The sequence below is a fragment of the Accipiter gentilis genome, chromosome Z (assembly GCF_929443795.1).
Source record: "Accipiter gentilis chromosome Z, bAccGen1.1, whole genome shotgun sequence".
NCBI classification, from domain to species: domain Eukaryota; kingdom Metazoa; phylum Chordata; class Aves; order Accipitriformes; family Accipitridae; genus Astur; species Astur gentilis.
The window spans coordinates 50,555,896-50,576,936 of NC_064919.1; the positions used below are offsets into that span (position 1 = coordinate 50,555,896).

General features: G+C 43.6%; 1 protein-coding gene across 2 annotated transcripts; it reads left to right on the forward strand.

Annotated features, from left to right (window-relative positions):
- Window positions 1-396: 396 nt before the first annotated feature.
- On the forward strand, window positions 397-21,037 carry HACD4 (3-hydroxyacyl-CoA dehydratase 4). 2 transcript variants are annotated; one of them, XM_049796561.1, is made up of 6 exons: window positions 397-1,264; window positions 6,012-6,115; window positions 6,994-7,121; window positions 14,171-14,283; window positions 16,862-16,968; window positions 18,531-20,548. In XM_049796561.1, the coding sequence occupies exons 1-6, from the start codon at window positions 1,110-1,112 to the stop codon at window positions 18,611-18,613; spliced, it is 690 nt and encodes a 229-aa protein (XP_049652518.1). In that variant the 5' UTR covers window positions 397-1,109; the 3' UTR covers window positions 18,614-20,548. The 2 variants fall into 2 exon arrangements, with proteins under 2 accessions (XP_049652518.1, XP_049652517.1); XM_049796560.1 differs by lacking the exon at window positions 397-1,264 and adding an exon at window positions 17,677-17,808 and having other exon boundaries at window positions 18,531-21,037.
- The last annotated feature ends 4 nt before the right edge of the window (window positions 21,038-21,041 follow it).

Below are 21,041 nucleotides of genomic sequence, written 5' to 3' on the forward strand. Positions count from 1 at the left end.
CTAAGGGCTAGCATCAGGTCTGATCGGCCAGATTTACTACAGCCCACTGGCTGGATTGTATTCCACACCTCCCAAAGAAGAACTGGAATATCTTCGTACTAGCGGATTTATAAGCCCTGTACCTCAGCTCCACCGCTGCAGCGCACCGCCACTCAAATGGGTGTATTTGTAACAGCACCACGGTTCGGGTCAGAAGCGCACACCTTCGAAGCAAATTTTCTCCTTATTGCCCCTTGCAGTGCCTCATTCCTCACCACAGGGCAGTCTTGGAGCGCACCAACATCAGCCCTTTCACATGCCACCACGCCAGGAGATTCCCCCACCCCACCCCACCCCACCCCACCCCACGCCCCGCAAGCAACGGGCGTCCAGTCCACAGGGCCCAGGGCGAGCCCTCGAGATGCTCCAGCGGTGGGCAGCACCTCCTCCGCACCAGTTGTTCTGCTCTAACGCCCCGCCTGGGGCAGGGCTGCGCAGGCTGGGGCAGGGTCCGCAGCATGGGGCAGAGCCCCCCGCATGGGGCAGAGCCCCCACGGCGCCGGGGGGGGTGGGGGGTGGGGGGCGCTGCCGGCGGCCAAGGCCACCCCCGCTGCCCCCCCTCTGCCTCCTGCCAGGCTGCGCCACGGGGGCCGGCGGCCCCACGGAAGGGAACGGGTAGCCGGCTCGCAAGCTCTCGCAGCGCCCTTGTCGTCTGCGGGAGCTCGATCTCGGCGGCTGCCGGCCAGAGGGATTTTGCACGTGGCAAAGCGAGGTGGGCTTCTGCTGCTTTTGAGCGTTCGCCTGGCGTGTGGGAAGAGGGGTTGCTCCTGCTCTTGCTGGGTCTCGTCGCAGCCGAGGGAGCTCAGCTGCTGGCAGCATTAGTCACACCCGCTGTCCTGCCGGAGGCTGGCGGTGTGGGAGCCGTTTTGCAAGAGCTGTGGGCTGAGCCTTTCTGGAGCCGTTTGTTTAACCCTTTGTTTAACGCTAATTTATGGTTTCCTCCCGAGAAAGAAATACAATCTTCAGCCTAGAAGAACAGGATGATTCCTGAGCAGTAAAAGTGAGCTGCCGCACCAGCAGGAAAGCCAGGCGTGGCTGCGCGGCTCCTCTGCTGAGGTCCCAGGTGGGAGATGCGACCAAGAAAAACAGCGTCCCGCCGCGTTTGCCAGGAAACCAGCCACTTGCCAGGGAGGAGGCATTTCTCACCTCTCCGGGACACCACAGGGAGGGGATGGAGATGGTCTTGCCAGGGGCTCAGTGCCACTCGCAGCAGGGGTGACCCCCAGTAAGGCACATTTTATTTCCCAGACTTTTTGTAGTTGCACGCTAACATCCTATGCTCATTATGACCTTGGTGACTTCTTCAGTCATAACGTCAAATTTCGAATCTCACTGTAGGATGGGATGTGCCGTCAACATGAGTGCCAGTGGAAAAACTTATTAGCAGAAGGGAGTTTATGAACATGTTATGACTTTCTTCTTCATCTGATTCATGCTGAGATTATCCCAAACACTTCAGGGCAGAAGTAAACTAGGATGCACACATACATTTCCCCTGCCAGTAGTCTCCATATTTCGCACAGGCATGAACAACTAGAAATTTGTGGATAAGAAGTGGAAAATTCTTTCCTCTACCTGGGATACTTTAAAGGGCTCCTTTTATGTTGTGCTCCCAGCCTCCCTTATCATTTGGTAGTGTTGTTAGCATTGTTGTAGCACTGATGATTTAAACAGAAGAGAGTAACAAATTTTTAATTTTGCATTTCTTCTCTCTAGTAATCCTTAAAAAAGATTTCTCTGGGTTAAGAGACAAAGTTAGCGGGATTTACCGACTAGCTTACTGGCACAACTGCAAGAAACCAATTTAGGCTAGGCTAGGCTGGGTGAGAAGCAGGACAAATGGAGTGAAGATACTTGGGGTTAGAAAGTCCTTTCTCGGGAAGTGCAGTGTTGTTCCTGCTTAGTGCTACATACGGTGACGTCATGGGGTGGGGGAAGAGGAAAGAGGAGGGGTGATCTCCTATCGAACAGCTGTTGCAGCTGTAGGGAGAAAAAAGGAGAAAGATCAGCAGCAGCAGCAGCAATCTGACCCCTGCAACAGGTAATATCTCTCGAGCACAGGTGGCCCAGACTGCTCAAATGCGAAAAGGATGGCGCGGGGGCGGGGGGGGGGGGGGGGAGAGAGAAGTGGGGTGGGATGTGCTTGCGAGAGAAAAGTACATCTCTTGTACTGGTTCTCAGCAGCTTTCTTCTTCCTGAGCTTGCAGTGCTTGCAGCTTGTCACAGGGGTGGGAGGGGGAAAGGGTAGAAGTTCAGACCAATATGACTTAAAAGGAAACCGTGTCAGCAGAGGGGCTTTTCTAGCAGACCTATCCTGAAAAAAAAAAAAAAAAAAAGAAAAAAAAAAAAGAAAAAAGGAACATCGCTCTCTGGTTTCAGTGCGAGGGTTGCTTCCTCCTGTGCAGCCAGCCAGTATGGGCACACGGGAAGGCAGCAGTGCCATGGCTGTGGAGGCAGGGAAGTGCGCAGTTCATGCAGGCCTGGGTGGGCCCTCCCCTGAGAGGGACCCCAGTGTGGCCTTCATCCTGGCACCTTGCGAGGGACACCGAGCCAGGGCAAGGGCTGCCCCAAGCTGAGTGCCGCTGGGTGCTACCTGTCACCTTTGTTCGAGCGGGACCTGGTCCCTGACCACCCTTCAGACACTGAGGGTACCCACCTCCCTGCTTTCCTCTGATGGTAGCTACCACAGAGACACACTGTGCTAAAAGTAATAAAATGCAGCAATTGTACTTATGTGATTTTTCTGCCTGTGGAAATAGATCAGGCTTTGCAAGCTAAAACTGTATCGATGGTAAAATCTCTGCTGGTGAATAAAAGGGAAAAGAGGATGTTTGGGACCATGCTGCTGTGTGTGCTAGTTCAGAGTGGTCTTACGTTTCATCTAGTTTCCTAGGTTTTCAGCCCAGAGGGAAAGCGGATAAAGCTTTACACTAAGCAAGGTTGATCCTAAATATGATAAACACATCCCTAGCGTTTCAATGTATTTGGTATAAAATCAGCCACAGTAAGTGATGTGGAACTGACAATGAAAACAACAGAGAGCAAGTCCAGCCTCCTGGGTCTCTTTGCTGCAAGACCCATGTGTGTTTCTTCTGTAATCAATGCAGGCAGCATACTGAAATGTGCAGTGCTCCTCCAATACCTTCAAATGAAAGCACCCTGAAAGTGTTAAAGCACATCACACTACAAGGAATAAATGCAGTAGCAAGTCCACTTTACAAAGCTGGCACCAGGGAGGCCAAGGTTTGTAAGGTTGGCCAGCAAGCCTGGGGCAGGGTCAGGAACTGAACAGCTACCTGGTGGATTGCTCGTCAGAGTTTTGTCTGCAAGGGTGAGGTGAATGTGGAACTGTGCCTGCTGTCAACGGAGGGGAGCAGAAAATCTACTTAAAGCCCGTCTCTTCTGCCAGTGACCTTTCAAATAGAAGCAGATGGCTGAATTTTGTGTTGTGACACAAAACTGTTAGGACAGTGGAACAGGTTATCCTCAGTCTGCTTCTGGTTCTCTAGGTAGAGAGGTCAACCTTTGGGTGAGAAAGACCTTAGAGAACAGTTACATTTCAGTTTCCTTTGAGTACACTGAAATCACCTTTATTCTCTGCAGATTTCTTCACTTCTGTCAAAGGCTTCTGTTTGGTCTTAAGGTACCTTTTGTGTGGCGATTAACCCAGTAGGATGGAACCCCATTTTGAGATCAGGGCCGTTCCTTCACACAGTGGAGAGCATCACCGAGTGAGGGAGCTGTGCTGCTCACAGCTCTGGGGCAGGGAATGGTCCTCCACGTAACACCGGCACACTGCCCACCAGCACATCTCTACACTTCACTGGGAATATGGGGCCCTCCATAAATGCCAACAGCATGTATACATTTCAGTAGTCACCAGTACATTTTAAAGATGTTGAGTTCTAACATACGACGGCTGCCATATTGCCAAAACACCAGCGTGAAGCTGCATTTACAAATGTCCTCTTGGTTACGTCCTGTTTAGCCAAGATTATTAAGCAGCTTAAGAATTGTAAAGACATCAGTTTTCTAGCCAGCCAGTAGAGGAAGAGTTTGGCAAATAATCCCAAATCACTGAAAGACAAGTTCTGAGGATGAGACACAGATGTAGCAAACTAAACTTCAGAAGAAGAGAGAAATCATATGCTCAGCTTGCATCCAGCGCAAAGCCTACATGGCAATACCAGACCAAAGAGACTGGTGGAGGTGCGCACTGGAAAGCCTCCATATTTTTATAACTGTTCCTGTAACTTTCATACCCATTACAGTAATTCCTATTACATCCAGTAATAAGGCTGTTTCTTAAATCAGAACAATGTTCTTAATTTTGTGCCTTTTTTTAATGTACAGTGTCCCATCTTTTTTTCTTACCACAAGAGAGAACAAAGTGTCATTCAGTAATAAAGCAGATGGGATTTTGGGTCAATATTTATAGAGCTCACTGGACTTTAGTCCAATTGAGTTGTATCACACTTTTCCCAAAAGGAGTGTGAAGGGAATACATTCCTTTGTCTGGGTCCTCATATGTCTTATTTTCATGGTATGAAAGGGCACTGATGTCTCTTGGGAGGTAAATTATGCCAGCAGATCTTTCTGTGCTTATAGAAGTGATGATATGAATAGCAGCCATCCTGTGTAACAGGAAGAGAGGAAGAAAGGCATTTTCTGTGACCTCCCTAGGATATACTTAGATTAAAAATTTAGGAGATCGGTTTATCTAAATCAATTTACGGAAGTGTGTATTGTTATTTATGGTCTTGATCCAATGCTGGGAATGAAGTATATGCATTTATAATATTTAGATATTTCTAAACACAGAATTTCACTGTGTTTGTTAATGTACAGATACAAATGAAATAAAGTTTAATGGCAGAGACAAACTACATGAACACACTGGATCAAGGGGCAACTTAAAGAGATCTTACTGCCTATTGGGGCAGGAAATCAATTGGTCAAACTCAAGAGATAAATTCTAGTAAAAAATTAACAAATTAATTTCCCACAGAGGTAGACAGTCCTTTTCATAGCTGGAGGTCAGGCAAGCCTCTCTCTCTCTGGAATAAGTCAAAAGAAAATACATTTATGGGAATGGGAAATTAAGTGTCTCCAGAGCCTGTTAAGATTTGCAAAAAGTTAGATTACCTATGAAAATTAGGTTACAATTAGCTACAAGAGTTAGTCTGCTCCAACAGGAGAAGACTCACTTTATTAAATGCAACTGGAAACACAGGCTGTATGGAAAAACAAAGACCCTAATTTAAAGTTTATCTTGAAAACCTGTAGAGCAAGTTGGTGAAAAAAGAGAAGGACAGATATCCTTCAAACTGCATCAAATAAAAGCAGATTGAAATGTGGCTTTCTTTTCCATTTCTTCACCTACATTTTTATAAATACTTAAAACTATGCTGTCTGCTGGAGACACTGCAAATTATTTGCATTGTACTTTAAGCTGTCTTGAGCGCATGCTAGAGGCACGTCTTCTGGGAAGAACAGGATAAACCTCATCCAGGCGCAGAAATCCTGCTGCTGTCTGCGGGAGTCCAAGGCCCTCACCAGGGCTGTGGTGGGTGAGACCCCAGCAGTCCCTTGAGTCTGGTCACACCATCAAGGTAGAGCAAAGCCAAGGGGTTCAGGCTTGAATCCAGCAGTCAATGGAGTCTTTGTTTAGTTACTTTTTCCTCTGGAGGCACAAATTTCAATGTATGGCCACAGATCACCCTAATCCCTGGTGGAAACTCAGCGATTTTTTCTGGGCATAACCTAGGTATATCAGCAAAGGGAGCCTTTGATCCATTAGGGAAAGTGCTGTTCTGTGACCACTGACAGACACAGACAGTTTTCACTAATCTGTGTACATTTCAGCTGTTTTCCTTTGATTTACTAATATGTCCAAAGAGGGTGCAATTTCTACAGGTCAAAAAGCTTGAATATTGTAGTAAGTCATACAGTTTGCATTTTCATCTCCACAGCTTTACCATGAACACCTACCTCTTTGTGTATGACTTAATGCAATTCTGTGGACATTCCTGGATATTTACAAATATGATCATCAGGTTCATGTCATTTGGAAAAGGTAGGATTCCTTCTATATTTTCCTTAAACATTTTAAGAGACAGTGGCACACAGAAACATAAAGTTAGGATTCTGAATAGGTGTATGTCCGATACCAGGGGCTGTAATTTCAGTTAGAAAAACATTGTGTCTTCCATTAAAAAGGACGAACTAATTACTGGTACTTACATTCTGCCTGTGTCACATCAGGAATGAACCTCTTGTTTTGCTAATGAGCTTTAATATTCAGCAGCATGCTATTAACATTTGACTTGGACATAGACCTAAATGTGATTAGGTCCAGTTGTTATGGTGAATATTAATCTTATTGAAGCAATATCTTTGTGGTTATTGCACATGACTCTCTATCTCCAAAAACATGACAACATATTGCTCTTTCCATTGCCTGGGGTTAAGGCACAAAAATAGAAAACTAGTGACTGGAAATTTAAAATAATGGTGGACAGTTGTAGACACATAAAATACCCACTTTGTGGTCTACTTGTTTTAGGAAGTGCCATGGGTACAGATACAGGCAGGAACACAACATCTCCTCATGTTTAGACGTACCTCGTACATTTCCTCAACATTTCCTCATATTTAGAAATATCCTCGAGTGATATCTTTAAACCAACACATCCTGCACAGTGTTTTCCAGTGCATCAAGTATAGGGGATCCCATTCTTTTCTCAGCTTCCTGCCTCTGTCAGAGCCACACACGCAGAGTGGACTGCCTCCTCCCCTCCCCAAAGCTTTGCTTCTAGTACCCAAAAGTTTGGTAGTGTTTGAACTTTATTTCTCGTCATCTCCAGTGGTGATGGGGCAAGAGCAAACCCAATAGTTGGTGCAGGCTTTCACCATATAACCACCCTCTAATTATCCTCTTCACTTCGCCTGTAGATTCACTGGCCGACACATTTTACTCCATAGGACTTGTAATGCGCCTTTGCCAGCTGTTGTCTGTATTGGAGATCCTGCACATCCTCACCGGCATTGATAAAAGCCGTCTCTTCCCAAGGATTCTGCAGGTAAGTCCATTTCTCAAGACCCTCCTTCCACGACCTACATGCTTCAGCTTTGCCTGCCCCTGGGGACAAGCCCAAGCTGAACTACCCTGAATGGTCCACCTGCACCCTTCCTGAGGGATCTTGGTCTGCTAATGGTTTGCTAACTGCAGGAACTGGGCCCTCAGGACTGGGTTGGGAAAGAGCTGCTCTCTGAACTTTTTTCTTTTTGAGTGAAACTTCATAGTGAGTGCCGCCCAGCCCACAACAGCAGGGACCTGGAGGATGTCCAGAGGAGCGGCCACCTGTAGAAATGGGGCAGCCCCCACTTGTAGGGCGCCACAGGTGGCTGAGGATACTACCTCCCCAGCCAACTTGTTTACAGCCAGAAGACAAAATTTTAGAGCCTAAGTTTCAGTATCTAATTCTTTTCCATGCCATTTCCTCACTGACAAGTGCATATTTATTTTGTAGACAAGCACAAAATGAGATTTTATGGGTAGCAAAGGGATGGCAGTGAGAAAACCACCAGCACATCAAGCCTCTTGAAACAGGGTTTGCTGGCGGTTATGGAGTGTGGAAGGAAAAGAATCGATAAAGAGAAATTAAGGGACTGAAGAAGAATTAATGCTGGGAGGGGAATGAAATAAGAATTGTCGTATTCCTGCTGTAAGGGTCTCTGCCCTCTCAAACCCAGATAGAGGCAAAATGTGGCAACATCCAGCAGTTCTGATGCTGTTAAGGGGTTTACAGGGCATATGTTCAGCTGTAGACAGACAACCAGCCAAAAGATCACATGCTATAGCAGAAAACAAGATGATTCTCTGACATTTTCCTTAGCACACTCTTGTTTTCTGTTGGGAGGTAATCTCAAGTTCTGGTATTTTTCTTAATGTATTGGAAAAAGTAAAAATGTTGACTTGAGTTTACCTTCAAACCCTTCCAATCCTTAGTATTTGAATAATGGTGAAACTAGTGTTGCTCTCAGCAGTCAGAAGGTAGAAGAGTAAGAGTAGTTAGTTATGTTTTTAGTTTTCTGGATAGCCCATATTGTCAAATGACATATTGCATGGGTGAAGATGTTCCTCTTTTTAAATATCCATTAGAAATTGATTGACTAATACAGATCTCTGTTCTTTATGCTGCTCACTAAGTATGGTAGCAAATTCGTCAAACTGCAATTAACTTTTTTTCCCTGCCTAAATCTACATGCTTTTACACTAATCTAGGGAAAAAAAAAAAAAAATATCCTATCTAATGTGTCCTGTAACAAATCTCATGTCATCTGTTGGAGAGAAAAGCAGCCTGCTAATGCTAATAGTTGTTAAAGAAAGGCTTCTCCTGGCAGAGTTTACACATTCCCCAGCCCTGACATAGTCCATTTTCGTTCCTACCCAGCCCTGCAGAAGCAGAGATCAGGGAAGCCTGCACAAACACTGCTCTGTGTTGCCACAAAATACACTAGATATGAAATGGATAGTCTGAGCAAGAAACTTTCTTGGGCAGTGCAGTTACCGCAGTGCTTTCCAGGGCAGCATGGAGAAAGTGGGTCAGGGAACAATATGGCACTGTGACTCCAAACATTTGGCTCACAACAAAGCTAGCTTTGGATCCTTAGTTCTTTCCCCAAGTGTTCTCTTACTGCAAACAACTCTTGCCTTGATGCTAGCAATAGTCTCATGCTGTCAAAGCAAGATGTACAAGCTCTTTGGTGTAGACACTGCTATCACTTGGGTTGCCCTGCTTTTGCTGTGAGAGTGCAGGTCAAGCAGTTGTATGCCAACGGTATGCCCATATGCCTTGCCACACTCTCCTCCCTGCCCCTTAGGAAAAAAAAAGAAAAGAAATGTTTTCCACAATGAACTGGGGAAGGACAGTTAAAGATGCTTACCTTACTGCAGCCTACTGCGTAGTCAGGGCACTGGTAAAGCTGCAAGAATTTGACAGTGGGTGCCCTGTTTTGCGTTCCCACCACCTGTTCTGACTCTAAGCTTAAAACATATCATTATGCATCCCTCAGGCCATGCAACACGTGCATATCCACAGTGAAGTTCATCTCGGGTGATCTCGAGGATGAGAGAACAGCTGGCTCTGGCAATGTCAGGGAAGCACATGGGTGGAGGTAATGCCACCTTTAAAACAAGCTGTGAAAGCACCCCTGTGGTGGTTGGTTGTTTTGTAGACATTATAGCAGAGACAAGATTTAAGCAGAGTTTGAATGAAGGATTTCTGCCAAATACCCCATTTATTGTGGTTTACAAGGAACACTTTGAGATACACATTACAGATAGTGGAAGAGCAAACTCAGAGGTGTTTTCTAGAAAACCCCTTCAGGATGGCCTCACTGAGGGACAAAGTCTCAGGCCACCAGGCACCTGAGAAGGGTTAGGTAGGCCAAGGCCAAGCCACACCATGAAATAAAGATGAGTCCTGTGTGATGGATGCTCTGGAGGAAGGTAAGACAAGAGAGGGTCACAAAGTTGGTGCAGAGAGATGTCTCTCAGGGTATTTGCAGCTTGAATGACTGACAGGAGGACAGGACAACATGTCACATGTCATTGCAGTTGCCAAAACAGAGAATAATGAAATCTAGTAATCTGGCCAAGGCGTAAAGGCTGATGGGAATGGTACTTTAACAAGGAAGAGTAGGAAAGATGTAAGAAAAGACTGGTTTTGTGAACAAAACACCAGTTCTTCATCCTGTGCAAACAGGATTGGATTTGCCAGACTAAAAGTGATGTACTACAGCTTTGTGATAAAAACATTAATTTTTAACTTAAACTATTTAGTAGCATGTTTCTTACTTTTTTCTTTTAAACATTCACTAAATTGAAGAGCTATGTAAGGGTTTCAGATACCAAGTACGATACTGCAAAGTCATGGTTATTAAAAAATGGAAGTGAATGTACTGCCTCCTAACCTCAGCTAGTCTAATTTGCTCTGTTTCACTTACTTGCTTCAAATGCCCAGGCTGCCTTGTGGAAATTTATGCCATTCTACAGAACTTGTTGTATCCTGTGAGAGACCAATGCTGGGAGAGGAAGGAAATTCCAGTTTGATTTTAACACAAAGAACAAGAAGAAATGAAAAATGAAACCATTGTATTTATGCTTTGTGAGGTGTCAGCACATACTTCCTTTTTATGAATTTGAAAACATAGAACTTCTAGTTTTGCCCTTTTTTTTCAAGCGAGAAAATAGCAACAGAGAATACGGTATTTTCATTCATGTAAGGACAGATGATCCATAGAAGAAATGAGCTGTGGCTGAGTAGCAGCACATGCTTTTTATATACATGTGTATATATATGTATGTGTGTATACACACACATATACATATGCACATATATATGTGTGTATATTTATATATATACATGATTCCATGTACATATGTATATATGTGTGTGTATAGGGACACAATATCAACAGACATTTACTGGAATCTCCTCTTCTTCAAACAGCAACCTGCCTTGTCACTTGCTGAAAAGGTCCCCAGCCTCTAACCCCTGCATCTACCTTCAATTGTGTCTGGGTTACCTAAAGGTATGAGTGCTATGAAAGAAAAGGGCACAATGTCATAGAATGATAGATTCATTTAGGTTGGAAAAGACCCTTAAGATCATCGAGTCCAACTGTAAAGCTAACACTGCCAAGTCCGCCAACAGCCCGTGTCCCTAAGTGCCACGTCTACACGTCTTTTGAACATCTCCAGGGATGGTCGCTCCACCCCTTCCCTGGGCAGCCTGTTCCGATGCCTGACAACCCTTTCGGTGAAGACATTTTTCCTAATAGCCAATCTACACCTCCCCTGGCACAACTTGAGGCTGTTTTCTCTCGTCTTATCACTTGTTACCTGGGAGAAGAGACCGACGACACCCACCTGGCTACAACCTCCTTTCAGGTACTTGTTATAACGAGAGCGATAAGGTCTGCCCTCAGCCCCCTCTTCTCCAAACTAAAGGACCCCAGTTCCCTCAGCTGCTCCTCGTAAGACTTGTTCTCTACACCCTTCACCAGCTTCGTTGCCCTTCTTTGGACACCCTCCAGCACCTCCGTGTCTTTCTTGCAGTGAGGGGCCCAAAAATGAACACAGTGCCTTGCCAGCACAAAGCACAGGGCAATCACTTCCCTAGTCCTGCTGGCCACATTATTTCTGATACAGGCCAGGATGCCGTTGGCCTTCTTGGTCACCTGGGCACACTGCTGGCTCATATTCAGCTGGCTGTTGACCAATACCCCCAGGTCCTTTTCCTCCGGTCAGCTTTCCAGCCACTCTTCCCCAAGCCTGTAGCGCTGCATGGGGTTGTTGTGACCCAAGTGCAGGACCCAGCACTTGGCCCTGTTGAACCTCATACAGCTGGCCTCGGCCCATTGATCCAGCCTGTCCAGATCCCTCTGTAGATCAACACTCCCTCCCAACTTCATGTCATCTGCAAACTTGAAGGGAATAAAGGCAAGCAAGTAGGCAGCCTCCTGATTCGCACAGAAAAGCGGTAGAATGCCACTATATCCTCATGAGGACATCACAGTTGCCCTGAGCAGCCAGGCCTGTGTCATGCTCCACAGATACGCTCCAGGCCAAGGCCACAGGTGGTTTTCAATTTCGGCCTCTGATGGCTGCTTTGTGCACCCCTTTGTTTGCTGGCTGAGACTGCTGTCTAACAGGAACAGAAGACCTACAGGGGACCTGCTTTGTGTCAGGTCCAGTTCCCTGCTCTTGCAGGTGCTTAACCTACTTCACACAGCTCGATTACTGACTTCCATCATCTGCAATTAGTGAGGCCGAGTGCCTCCACTGTTCCCCTTCCCAAACATGAATCCTCTGATGGAGGAAATCTGCTGAGCCCCAGCTAGGTGATACTCACTGCTTCTTGTGCATCTGCTTGTGCCCAGGGGAGAGAAGGAAACCCACAGCCTCTTCCACTCCCAGACCATGAGGCTGAACTGTGGGGTCTCCATAGCTACTCTGCCTCATTGGCCAGTGCTCATCCTTTTGAAATTGGGCATGGTAGCTACCTGTCTACTGCTTATCCTTTTATCTCACTGGAACAGAATCAGTTCCTCATCACTTGACCCATGCTGTTTTCTAGCACTTTTCTACCCAGCCACCTCTTGAAGAGCAAGTGACTGTATGGAAAATCTGCCAGCTTTCACATCTGAAAATACCTTTTAATCAAGAGACAATTCCCTGAAACATTCCTCATATTAACAATATTGCAGAACTCCCTCTCCACATCCCAGTCTGATTTTAGGGTTGGTAACAAAATGCCCGCACCACCAATGCTGCACTTCTTTACCAACCTCCACCAAAATGATTTTAACTCAGGTTCTACTTTATTTATTCTCACCAGCACACAATCCCGTTCAGTGTTCACACTGCTTTGTTTTGATTTCCCTCTTGTGATGGTTGTCCCACCATGCTTCTCCTATCTCTGTTGTATCTGGTTTCAGATCCCGCATCAAGACTTCCACTTCCCCCATTTTCTTGCCAGGTTCCTCAGCATCAGTGTACAAACATAGGACTTACTATCTCTCACTCTTTCTTAGCCCATCTATACAGAAGTCTGTCAACATCTGACCTTCTTAGAAATCAATTCCTCTGTTAGGGACCAATGGAATCAGCAGCACAAGATGCCAAGTCAGGGCAGAGTGAGAGGCAGCAAAAGCATTTTTATCTGTTGTGGCCCCTCAGTGCTTTTCAGGATGAGGAACCAGATCCCTAGGGGATGGACATGCTCTCTTTCTGTATGAAAAATTGCTCTCACGTAATTTTGCTGAACAGTGAAGTGATGGCTGGTTCATCTGACAGATGTGGTTTGGAAAAAGAAGTCTGTAGGCAAAATGTTCCATGCAGGAACCAGTAAACATTATGTAGCAAAACTACCACACAAACTTGCTGAGAGGCCAAGTTCTTTCTTCGTTTAAGGTAGGAGTAAGGGGAAGGGGGAAAACCAGTGAAGAATAATGACTGTGCTTATAAAACCCACCTTGTTAATCCATTTTCATTTCATGACTTTTCACTGACTTGACATCTTAACCCACAAAATCATTAAATCTAAGGTTCCTTATGGAAGAGATGGTAGTGGATATGAAAAAAAACAGATGAAGCTATGCTGATTCATACCAATTGAATAGATGCATGTTTTCTCCTTCAATGCTTTCAAATAGAGTGTGAATCAGAGTGAACCAGTACTGTTCTGGGAGAGTTTCACAAGCAACTGTTGACAATACCGAATGCTACAGGTATCTTTATTTTACAGGGCAGGGCATGGATACTGATGGGAAACTTGTCCAAGAAAGCTGCAAAAACACACTTGTTTTTAATTTCTTGAGCTTTAATATTGCCAAAGTATTTTTTTAAGCTGGAGACACTGCCTGTTCAATCCACTTTTGTATCTTTTTGCTTGTAAAGGCATTCCTTGTGGGTTGGGTAGGATTCAACTGCTAGAAGAATGCTATCACGTAAGTATTACAGCAGTAATTCACATAAATGACAAGCTTAAACCCACTTCTCCTAGCCAGGAATAAGAAGGAAAGAAAAATAAGGAATTCTACTTTTCCTCTTCCTTTCTGCAAATCTTAACGTGAGAGAGATCCCTTGGGATGCAGATCTCCAAGCCATGGAAAGCAGAGCTGGGACTGTCAAATAGCACTGTCTGGCATACTACCCACCCAAGGGCCTCCTGTATCCCATGGCCTCCCAGGCAGCCTACAAGCAAGGAAGCTTACCCCCGCCAGCCCTCCAGGCACCGGGACTCTGTGGCAGGAGTCCTTGCTCCCACAGCCTCAGCTGGCTCATCCACAGGTTTCCTGGGCTACAAACCCAAGTCATCCCCGTTGGCAAGCAAACCTCCACCCTCACCATAGCAGATCTCTGACGTTGCAGCCAACAGTCTCCAGTTGCCCGAGCTGGAGGCCAACGGGGCCTTGAACAAAAGCAGGCCAAGTGAAACATTCACTGGACCATTTGTGAAAAGCAAACATTCACCTGTGGCTTCCTATTTTGCCAAAATAGCACAGAAATGACAGCTATAGAAGGTGCAACCTGAATTCACAGTTCTTTTTTTCTTTTCAGATCACGGAGAGAATAATTGTTTTATTTGTCGTGATCAACAGTCAGGAAGAAGTTCAAGGGAAATATGTCGTGTGTGTTTTATTTTTCCTTTGGAATTTATTAGATGTGGTCAGGTAAGGAGTCAACAGCGAAACCACGAGGGAAAATGGGTCATTCTTGTGAGCAGAACCCCACCCCCACTGTGCTGCAGGCTCATTTCATTATTTTGGAATTGGTAGAAAAGCATACTATCCGTTCTAAATAAAAGCTTGGACCTTACAAGCTACTTACTGATTTTTACAAAAATCTGCATAGTTGAGCAGCAGAGTGACTTACAGAAGTAAATCGTTGCATTAACATTTGTAGTTCAAAGGCTTTGCCCTTTTTAACAAAAATTTAGAAGGAAATCACAACTACCTCCCAGGGAACAGCAATTTCCGAAAATTATTTACAATCCTATTGCTTTATTTTTTTTTTAGCATCTCACTTTGATCCAAGATTGGCAGCACAGTAAGGCAGCACCAGTAGAATTTCTTACTAAGACAGAAAGACTATTCTGCGTTAATTGCACTGTGCTTTCCAAAAAGGCAAGAGCTCCTGCTGCAGAGACTGAGAATTTCAGTGTAGTAGGGCATATATCACATGGCAGGGACAACACGAATGAGGCAAAATGGATAGGAATACCAGGATTTTTATCGCAAAAATTTTTTATGGTGGAAGCTTACCAGTACCTCCCTGTGGTAAAAGTATAATGGTGAAAATTCCACATTACTGACTTTTGCATCGATATCTGAAGTCAGTAAACATTTCTCAAATGTAACTTAAGCCTCTATGGACCTCAGTTTGTAGACTTACAGCAGGGAAGATATATGGAATTAAGAAGCATTTTAATATGACATAGCCCTCATCGCAACCTCTGTATGGGAGCAGAATTTTTTCTTTCTTTTTTCTTTCTGCTAAAATAGCTTTCTGCTATTTTAAATGCATTGCTTTGGGGACTGCCTGGGAAATATGGATTTAGGCAGCAAAGGAAACATATGTTATAAGAGAGATGTGAAAAAGGGAAATGTCAGGACTGGCAAGAAAGATTTTAAGTCCGCTTCAGTGTATTTGTGCTACATGTGTTAATAAACTACTACTTGTATTAATTATTTGGATTATTGCTCCATCCCATTTCATTTTGAAATCTGTAAAGCTGAAACAGTAGAACCTAATCTCAAATGAAAGTGTTCTGTGCAGCTGGAGAGAGGACAAAAGTGTAAACAATATTGGCTGTAAAGTCCTGTTAGCACACTACAGTCCTATCAATGCATCATTATTTTCTATCATTGCTAAAGATCACAGTCCAGCATCATAGCAGTAACAGCAGCTCTTTAATAGGCAAGATAGTGTGGTCTACAGCAGCAAATGACCAATTCAAATAATAACACATAGTACAACTCATACAGATTTAGAATTCTTACCCAATTTGTTTTACAGCATCTGTGCCATGTCCTAGCATCTCAGAGAAGCAGTCATGTCTAAAAGTGTAAAGGAATCTATCCCATCCCTGAGCCAACTAGTCTTGAAGTATTAGCAGTTCTTCCACATAGTTCATAAGGGACATAAGTATCCTTTTCATTATGGCTAATGATATACTGAGAGCAAACTCTGCAAGGTTTTCTATATCTGATCTTTCCTGCTTACACTACAAACAGCCAAAGAAGGTGTATAGGGGATGGAGCAGCTGTTTCCTTTTTGTATTGGGTTGAGATTATGCCTAAAAGCAATAATAATAAAAAATGGAGACAATCCTGAAGGTGGCAGAGGGCAAACTTGAAAGAAAATGATACATTTATAGCCTATCAAACTCTTCTACAGTGCAGGAATCATGCAAACTTAGTCACATGAATTAATAAGAAGGGAATACAGAAAGTTTGTTTAATGCTGGTTCCATCTGTCAGAAACAGTCCCGGCTAACAGTGGCTTAAAAATCCTTATTTTCATATCTCTAGCAGGACCACAAGGCAAAAAGCCTTTCAGCTGACCAAAAATGCGAACAGACCTGTTTCTCTGGTGTTTGGAAAGCTGCTGTACCACTTTTAGATCAAACTAGCTAGGGTTAGCTCACCTTTGGAGACTGAAGTCCTAGGCATCCTGGTCTCCCAGTGAGCAACACCAACAGCCACAGTAAGAATAAAACACTGCAGTACCATTGGAGGACAACTGCTTTTTTCGCACCTACTATCCCTTCTAAAGTCCAAGGGAGGGGCAGCCATACTACAGATTAAATACTTGTGATTACCTTGCTGTTTAGCCTCCTCCAGCAGTGGTTTAGCTAGGTCAGCAGTCATAAATCAGGATTTTCGCAGTCCCAAGCAACAGTCATATTCTGCCTGCCCCTCTCAGTTGTAATATCCCTATCTGAAATCCATTTTCTGATAGATCAATACGAAATCATGCTGGTTTCTGATAAAAGCTTTTGGCCTGGAGGGCTGTATTGCTGTCTGCCTGCTTTAGGGTAGCACCACAGACAACCCTTCCAAAGCAATGAACCATCTACTTTCAGACATCAATTACAGGCTGAACAATACTGTTGCAGTATTGCTCTGAAATTTTCTGATAGGCGGCTCCAAGCTCTTCAGCAACTCCCTTAGATTTTTCAAGAATGTATTTTTATTTTAAAGACATGATCATTCTCTCTGAGCTCATCTCCTGTTCCTTTTGGTGCAGGTACACTTACAACATGTTAGCAAGGATGGGAATATACTACCTACCACTGACATGGCTCAACTTTTCACTGTGCATCCCGCTCTATCCCCTTTCAGTTCTGGCTAAAGGTAAGGAGATGGGAAAGGTACCAATTACTTGCTTCCTTAATCTTCTTCAATAAAATTTGATCAGTTCAATTGTGATTTGTGTGTAAGATATTTATTTTTCTGTTGCCAAAGTAGTCATAAATGTTTATATAATATCATATTAACCAGTGCGTCACCCATCTTTCTCTTTTTTGTGCTTTTTTCCTTAACAGAGGTTCTCTGGGGTTTGTGTGTCTGGTTTTGGTTTGGTTTGTTTTTTTAACAGTATGGGAAAGCATTCATTTTTCTGGGTAAAGCAGGAAAATACCCCCACAAAAGACACATGGATTCCCCCATTCCAGACTGACCACATTAGACAGCAAGTCCCAAAGTTGCCTTCTCCCCCACTGAGGCTGACCTTACTGGCTCAGGCCATACTTAGCAGCTGATCACTTAGACCAGGAAATGTGCCCACTGAGATCATATTGAAAGCAGTGCAACTACAGGAGTACCAGAACTTGTGACTGAATAGGAAATACTTGCTAATTCTAGTACTAAGAGCAATTAGCACCTCAGACCTACAAAACTGAACTCGAGAAGAAAACAACATGTACATATGCATATGAATGACATGGTAAATTCAGCATATAATATAGCTATCTGTGCCTTAAAGGTAACTGACTTTTATATGAAGCTTTTTGATGATCTTCCACCTCTTTTTAACTAAAGATTTACCATGTTATTTTACAGCATTTGCAATTTGTGTTTCACTGCCTTATTTTGAATCCTTTGGCACATACTCCATCAAGCTACCATTTCCATTCGCCTTTTCAATCTACTTCCCCTATGTTCTGAAAATGTACCTGCTAGTGCTCTTTATAGGTAAGTATCTCATATTCCAGAAAGCTGGGTCTCAACACAACAGGGTTGCCTACAACAACAAAAAATCAAATCAGTATAGCTTCTTTCCCAAACTCTCTCTCTGCCACATCTCCTGCAGACCACTACAGGGAAGTTTATCACCAGTTGTCTTCTTGATTTCTGATGTCTTTCAAATACAAATAATTGAATTTGCAAGAGACACTGTGTGTGAGAAGCATAAAAATACAAAAAAAAAAAATACAGAAATTGCTTCAATGATCCTGGTCTTACAGCTACTTAACTTAAGTTTGCTTTTTTTTTTTTCCTTAAAAAAAATCAATTCCCATTTGACCATACCCTCATTCTGTGCAACCCCTCCTCACTCATTCCTCCTAGCTGGTATGAGAAGTTTTATCTAAATTAAGACTTTTATAGCTTGATTATCCAAAGGGGTGAAAAAAGACCCCACCCCCAAACCTGCATGTAAATAGACCCCTTCTTCTCAACAAAATACTTTTGAAAAATTTGAACTGAATTTGCCTGCATTACAGCCAAGTCTTTGTTCTGTCATTGGCTTTAACACTAATTTGAAGGATCTCATCTTTGTGATGCAGTGTTCCTAAGTTCATGGAAGGAACTGTGCAAAGTTGCCATAGGAAGGCTCATACTGTTCCTTCTAAATGAACTGAAGACACTTTGGACTCTACTCCCTTGTTCTTACACCATTTTGTGTTTTGATTCAGGTATGTGCTTTATCATCCAGAACCTCTTCTCCGAAAGGAAGGCACACCTAGGGACAGGCAACATCAAAAAGAAAAGAAGCTAAGTTGATATTTTGTTTGGAAATAAGAAATATATACCCAGTGGGCTGCTGCATATCCTAGGTTAAAAAGAAATTAGACAAAGATTTTCAATGCAAAACTTCTGTTTGCATGTACATTATCTGTCTGTGTAGAATTTTCAGATAAGGCAGGTCTCTTTAATGGACCTCAAAAATAACGCTGCTCAAAATAACTAGTTACTTTGAAAGTTTTGACTTCAAATGGCAGTAGTATTAAAAATAAATATATTTTTTCTAACATATATTAGAGAACGCTGAAAAAAATTGAAGAGTGCCTCCACTCACAGTCACACCAACAACCTTTATTTTGGTGTTAATTCTTGCCTCATTAGCAACAGATATTCTGTAATGACAAAATCAATTTAATCTATACGATTATTTTATATTAGGCTAACATGTATGTGCCTCATATATATAAAACGCTAAATTGGCCAGAACTGGAATCTCTCAAGGAGCAGAAGCTGGAAACTTTGCAACCTATGAGAGTCACATGATGATTAGCCCCAGGCATTCACAAAGGATCCCTCACATTCTTGTCCAACCTTCACTTCTCCAAACAAGATTCCAGAAAATGCAGCTAAACGACAAAGGCAAGTGATCAGGTACTCATCTACTGTATATTCAAGGGAATATTTAAGGATCAGAAGTAAAAACTTATGTGACTGGCAGACATCAAGAATCTCTTTCACCACAATGATTTTCTTCCATGCTGAACAGCAGACAGATATGCAAAAGAAGTGTACAGTAGTCAGGCCAAATATATACTGTTCTTTAAAGGGAAGTGAATGACTATCAAAAGCTACGTGCAAAATTCTAACCGTTTTACTGAAGTGCATTGCTCCTCATACTTCTGTAGACTGACTATTTGTGAGAATGCAACTAGAACATAGTCTTCAAAGGCTGGGAATGAAGAATACAGACAGCAATCCAGTGGACTGTAGAAGCAAAAATGGACAAATAACTGCCTAGAGGCTGGCAGGGGCTCTTCTGATATTTTATCCATATTGACTATCACCTACATTTGAATTCAAGCAGGTGGGGGAAAAAAAGTGAGGCTATTTTTTTGAGCTTGACTGAAAACTAGGGGGAGAGAGGAAAGATAAAAGTTGGAGGGAAGATAATATTTAAAGGGAAGATGAACATTATCACAATATGAAGAGGCTTTTGCCTGTATGACTTTCTAAACCATGCAGCCTAAGAGGGTATGTAAGGAAAGAGTAAAGCTGGCCTCAATGAACTCATTTGTTTGTTACAAAAGGTCACCTACTATAATTTTTGTTTATTTAATATACGTGGCAGACAACGCCCGTGGAGTATTGTGACCAGTGACCACTGGAGTATTTGCAAACCATAAGCACGAAGTCATGCATGCAATAAGTATAGGGTCAACCCTGGATTTTTTTTTTCTGAAAGCACTGCAAACAGAGGTAGGAATTTGGAATTGGTTAGAGAAACAGAAGTACTTCCACTTTGGAATTCTGCCTGACCCAAACTGATTCAAGGGTGGACAATGTGAAGAAATGCATAGAGCAGTGGAATAGGATGACAGCTTTGAAGAAGAGAGCCAGCACAAGAACGCTTCACATCAAACTACTGTGTAACATGCTAAAGGTGAAACATGGACATTTTTCCCCTTGGAAATTCAATCTAATGTGTTTGTCATCAAACTATCTAGAGTTAACATGCCCTGTAGGAGGAAACATGACATATGATATTGTATTGGATCTCTGTGGCAAGTGGGGAAGCTGCACGGATGGCCTCTGTGAGAAGCCAGGGGCTTCCCCGACGCCAGACACAGCTAGTTCCAGCCAGCTCCGAAACAGAGCCATTGCAGGACACTGCTGAGCCAAACAGCAAAGCTGATGGCATCTCTGTGAAAACAGATTTAAGAAAAAGTAAAAAACTCTACATAGCAGCTGTGAGAGAGAAGAATAAGAAAAACACAGAAACAGCTCTGCAGACACCAAGGTTAGTGGGGAAAGACAGGAGGAGGTGCTCCACACACTGCAGCAGATTCCCCTGCAGCCCATGGGGAAGACCATGGTGGAGCAGGTTGTCCCTCTGCAACCCATGGAGGACGACGCTAGAAAGGACCCATGCTAGGGCAGTTCTTGAAGAGCTGCAGCCTGTGAGAAGGAACCATGCTGCAGCAGTTCATGAAGGACTGTATCCCATGGGAGGGACCCCATGCTGGAGCAGGGGAACAGTGTGAAAAAGAACAAGCATCAGAGATGAAGGTTTACCAACTGACTGCCACACCCATTCCCTACCCACCCTGCACTTCTTGGGGAGAGAGAAAGTTAGAAGAGTCAGGAATGAAGGAGTGAAGCTGAGCTTAGGAAGAGGGGAGGAGTGGGGCAAAGGTGTTTTTAGTTTTGTCTTTGTTTCTTATCATTCTACTCTATTTTTAGTT

Excerpts from the sequence above, each read along its gene's own strand:
- HACD4 (XM_049796561.1), top strand. The coding sequence starts at position 1,110 with ATGCGACCAAGAAAAACAGCGTCCCGCCGCGTTTGCCAGGAAACCAGC. Across the intron at positions 14,284-16,861 it reads AATTTATTAGATGTGGTCAG|GTACACTTACAACATGTTAG; the intron begins GTAAGGAGTCAA and ends CTTTTGGTGCAG. Across the intron at positions 16,969-18,530 it reads CCTTTCAGTTCTGGCTAAAG|GTATGTGCTTTATCATCCAG; the intron begins GTAAGGAGATGG and ends GTTTTGATTCAG.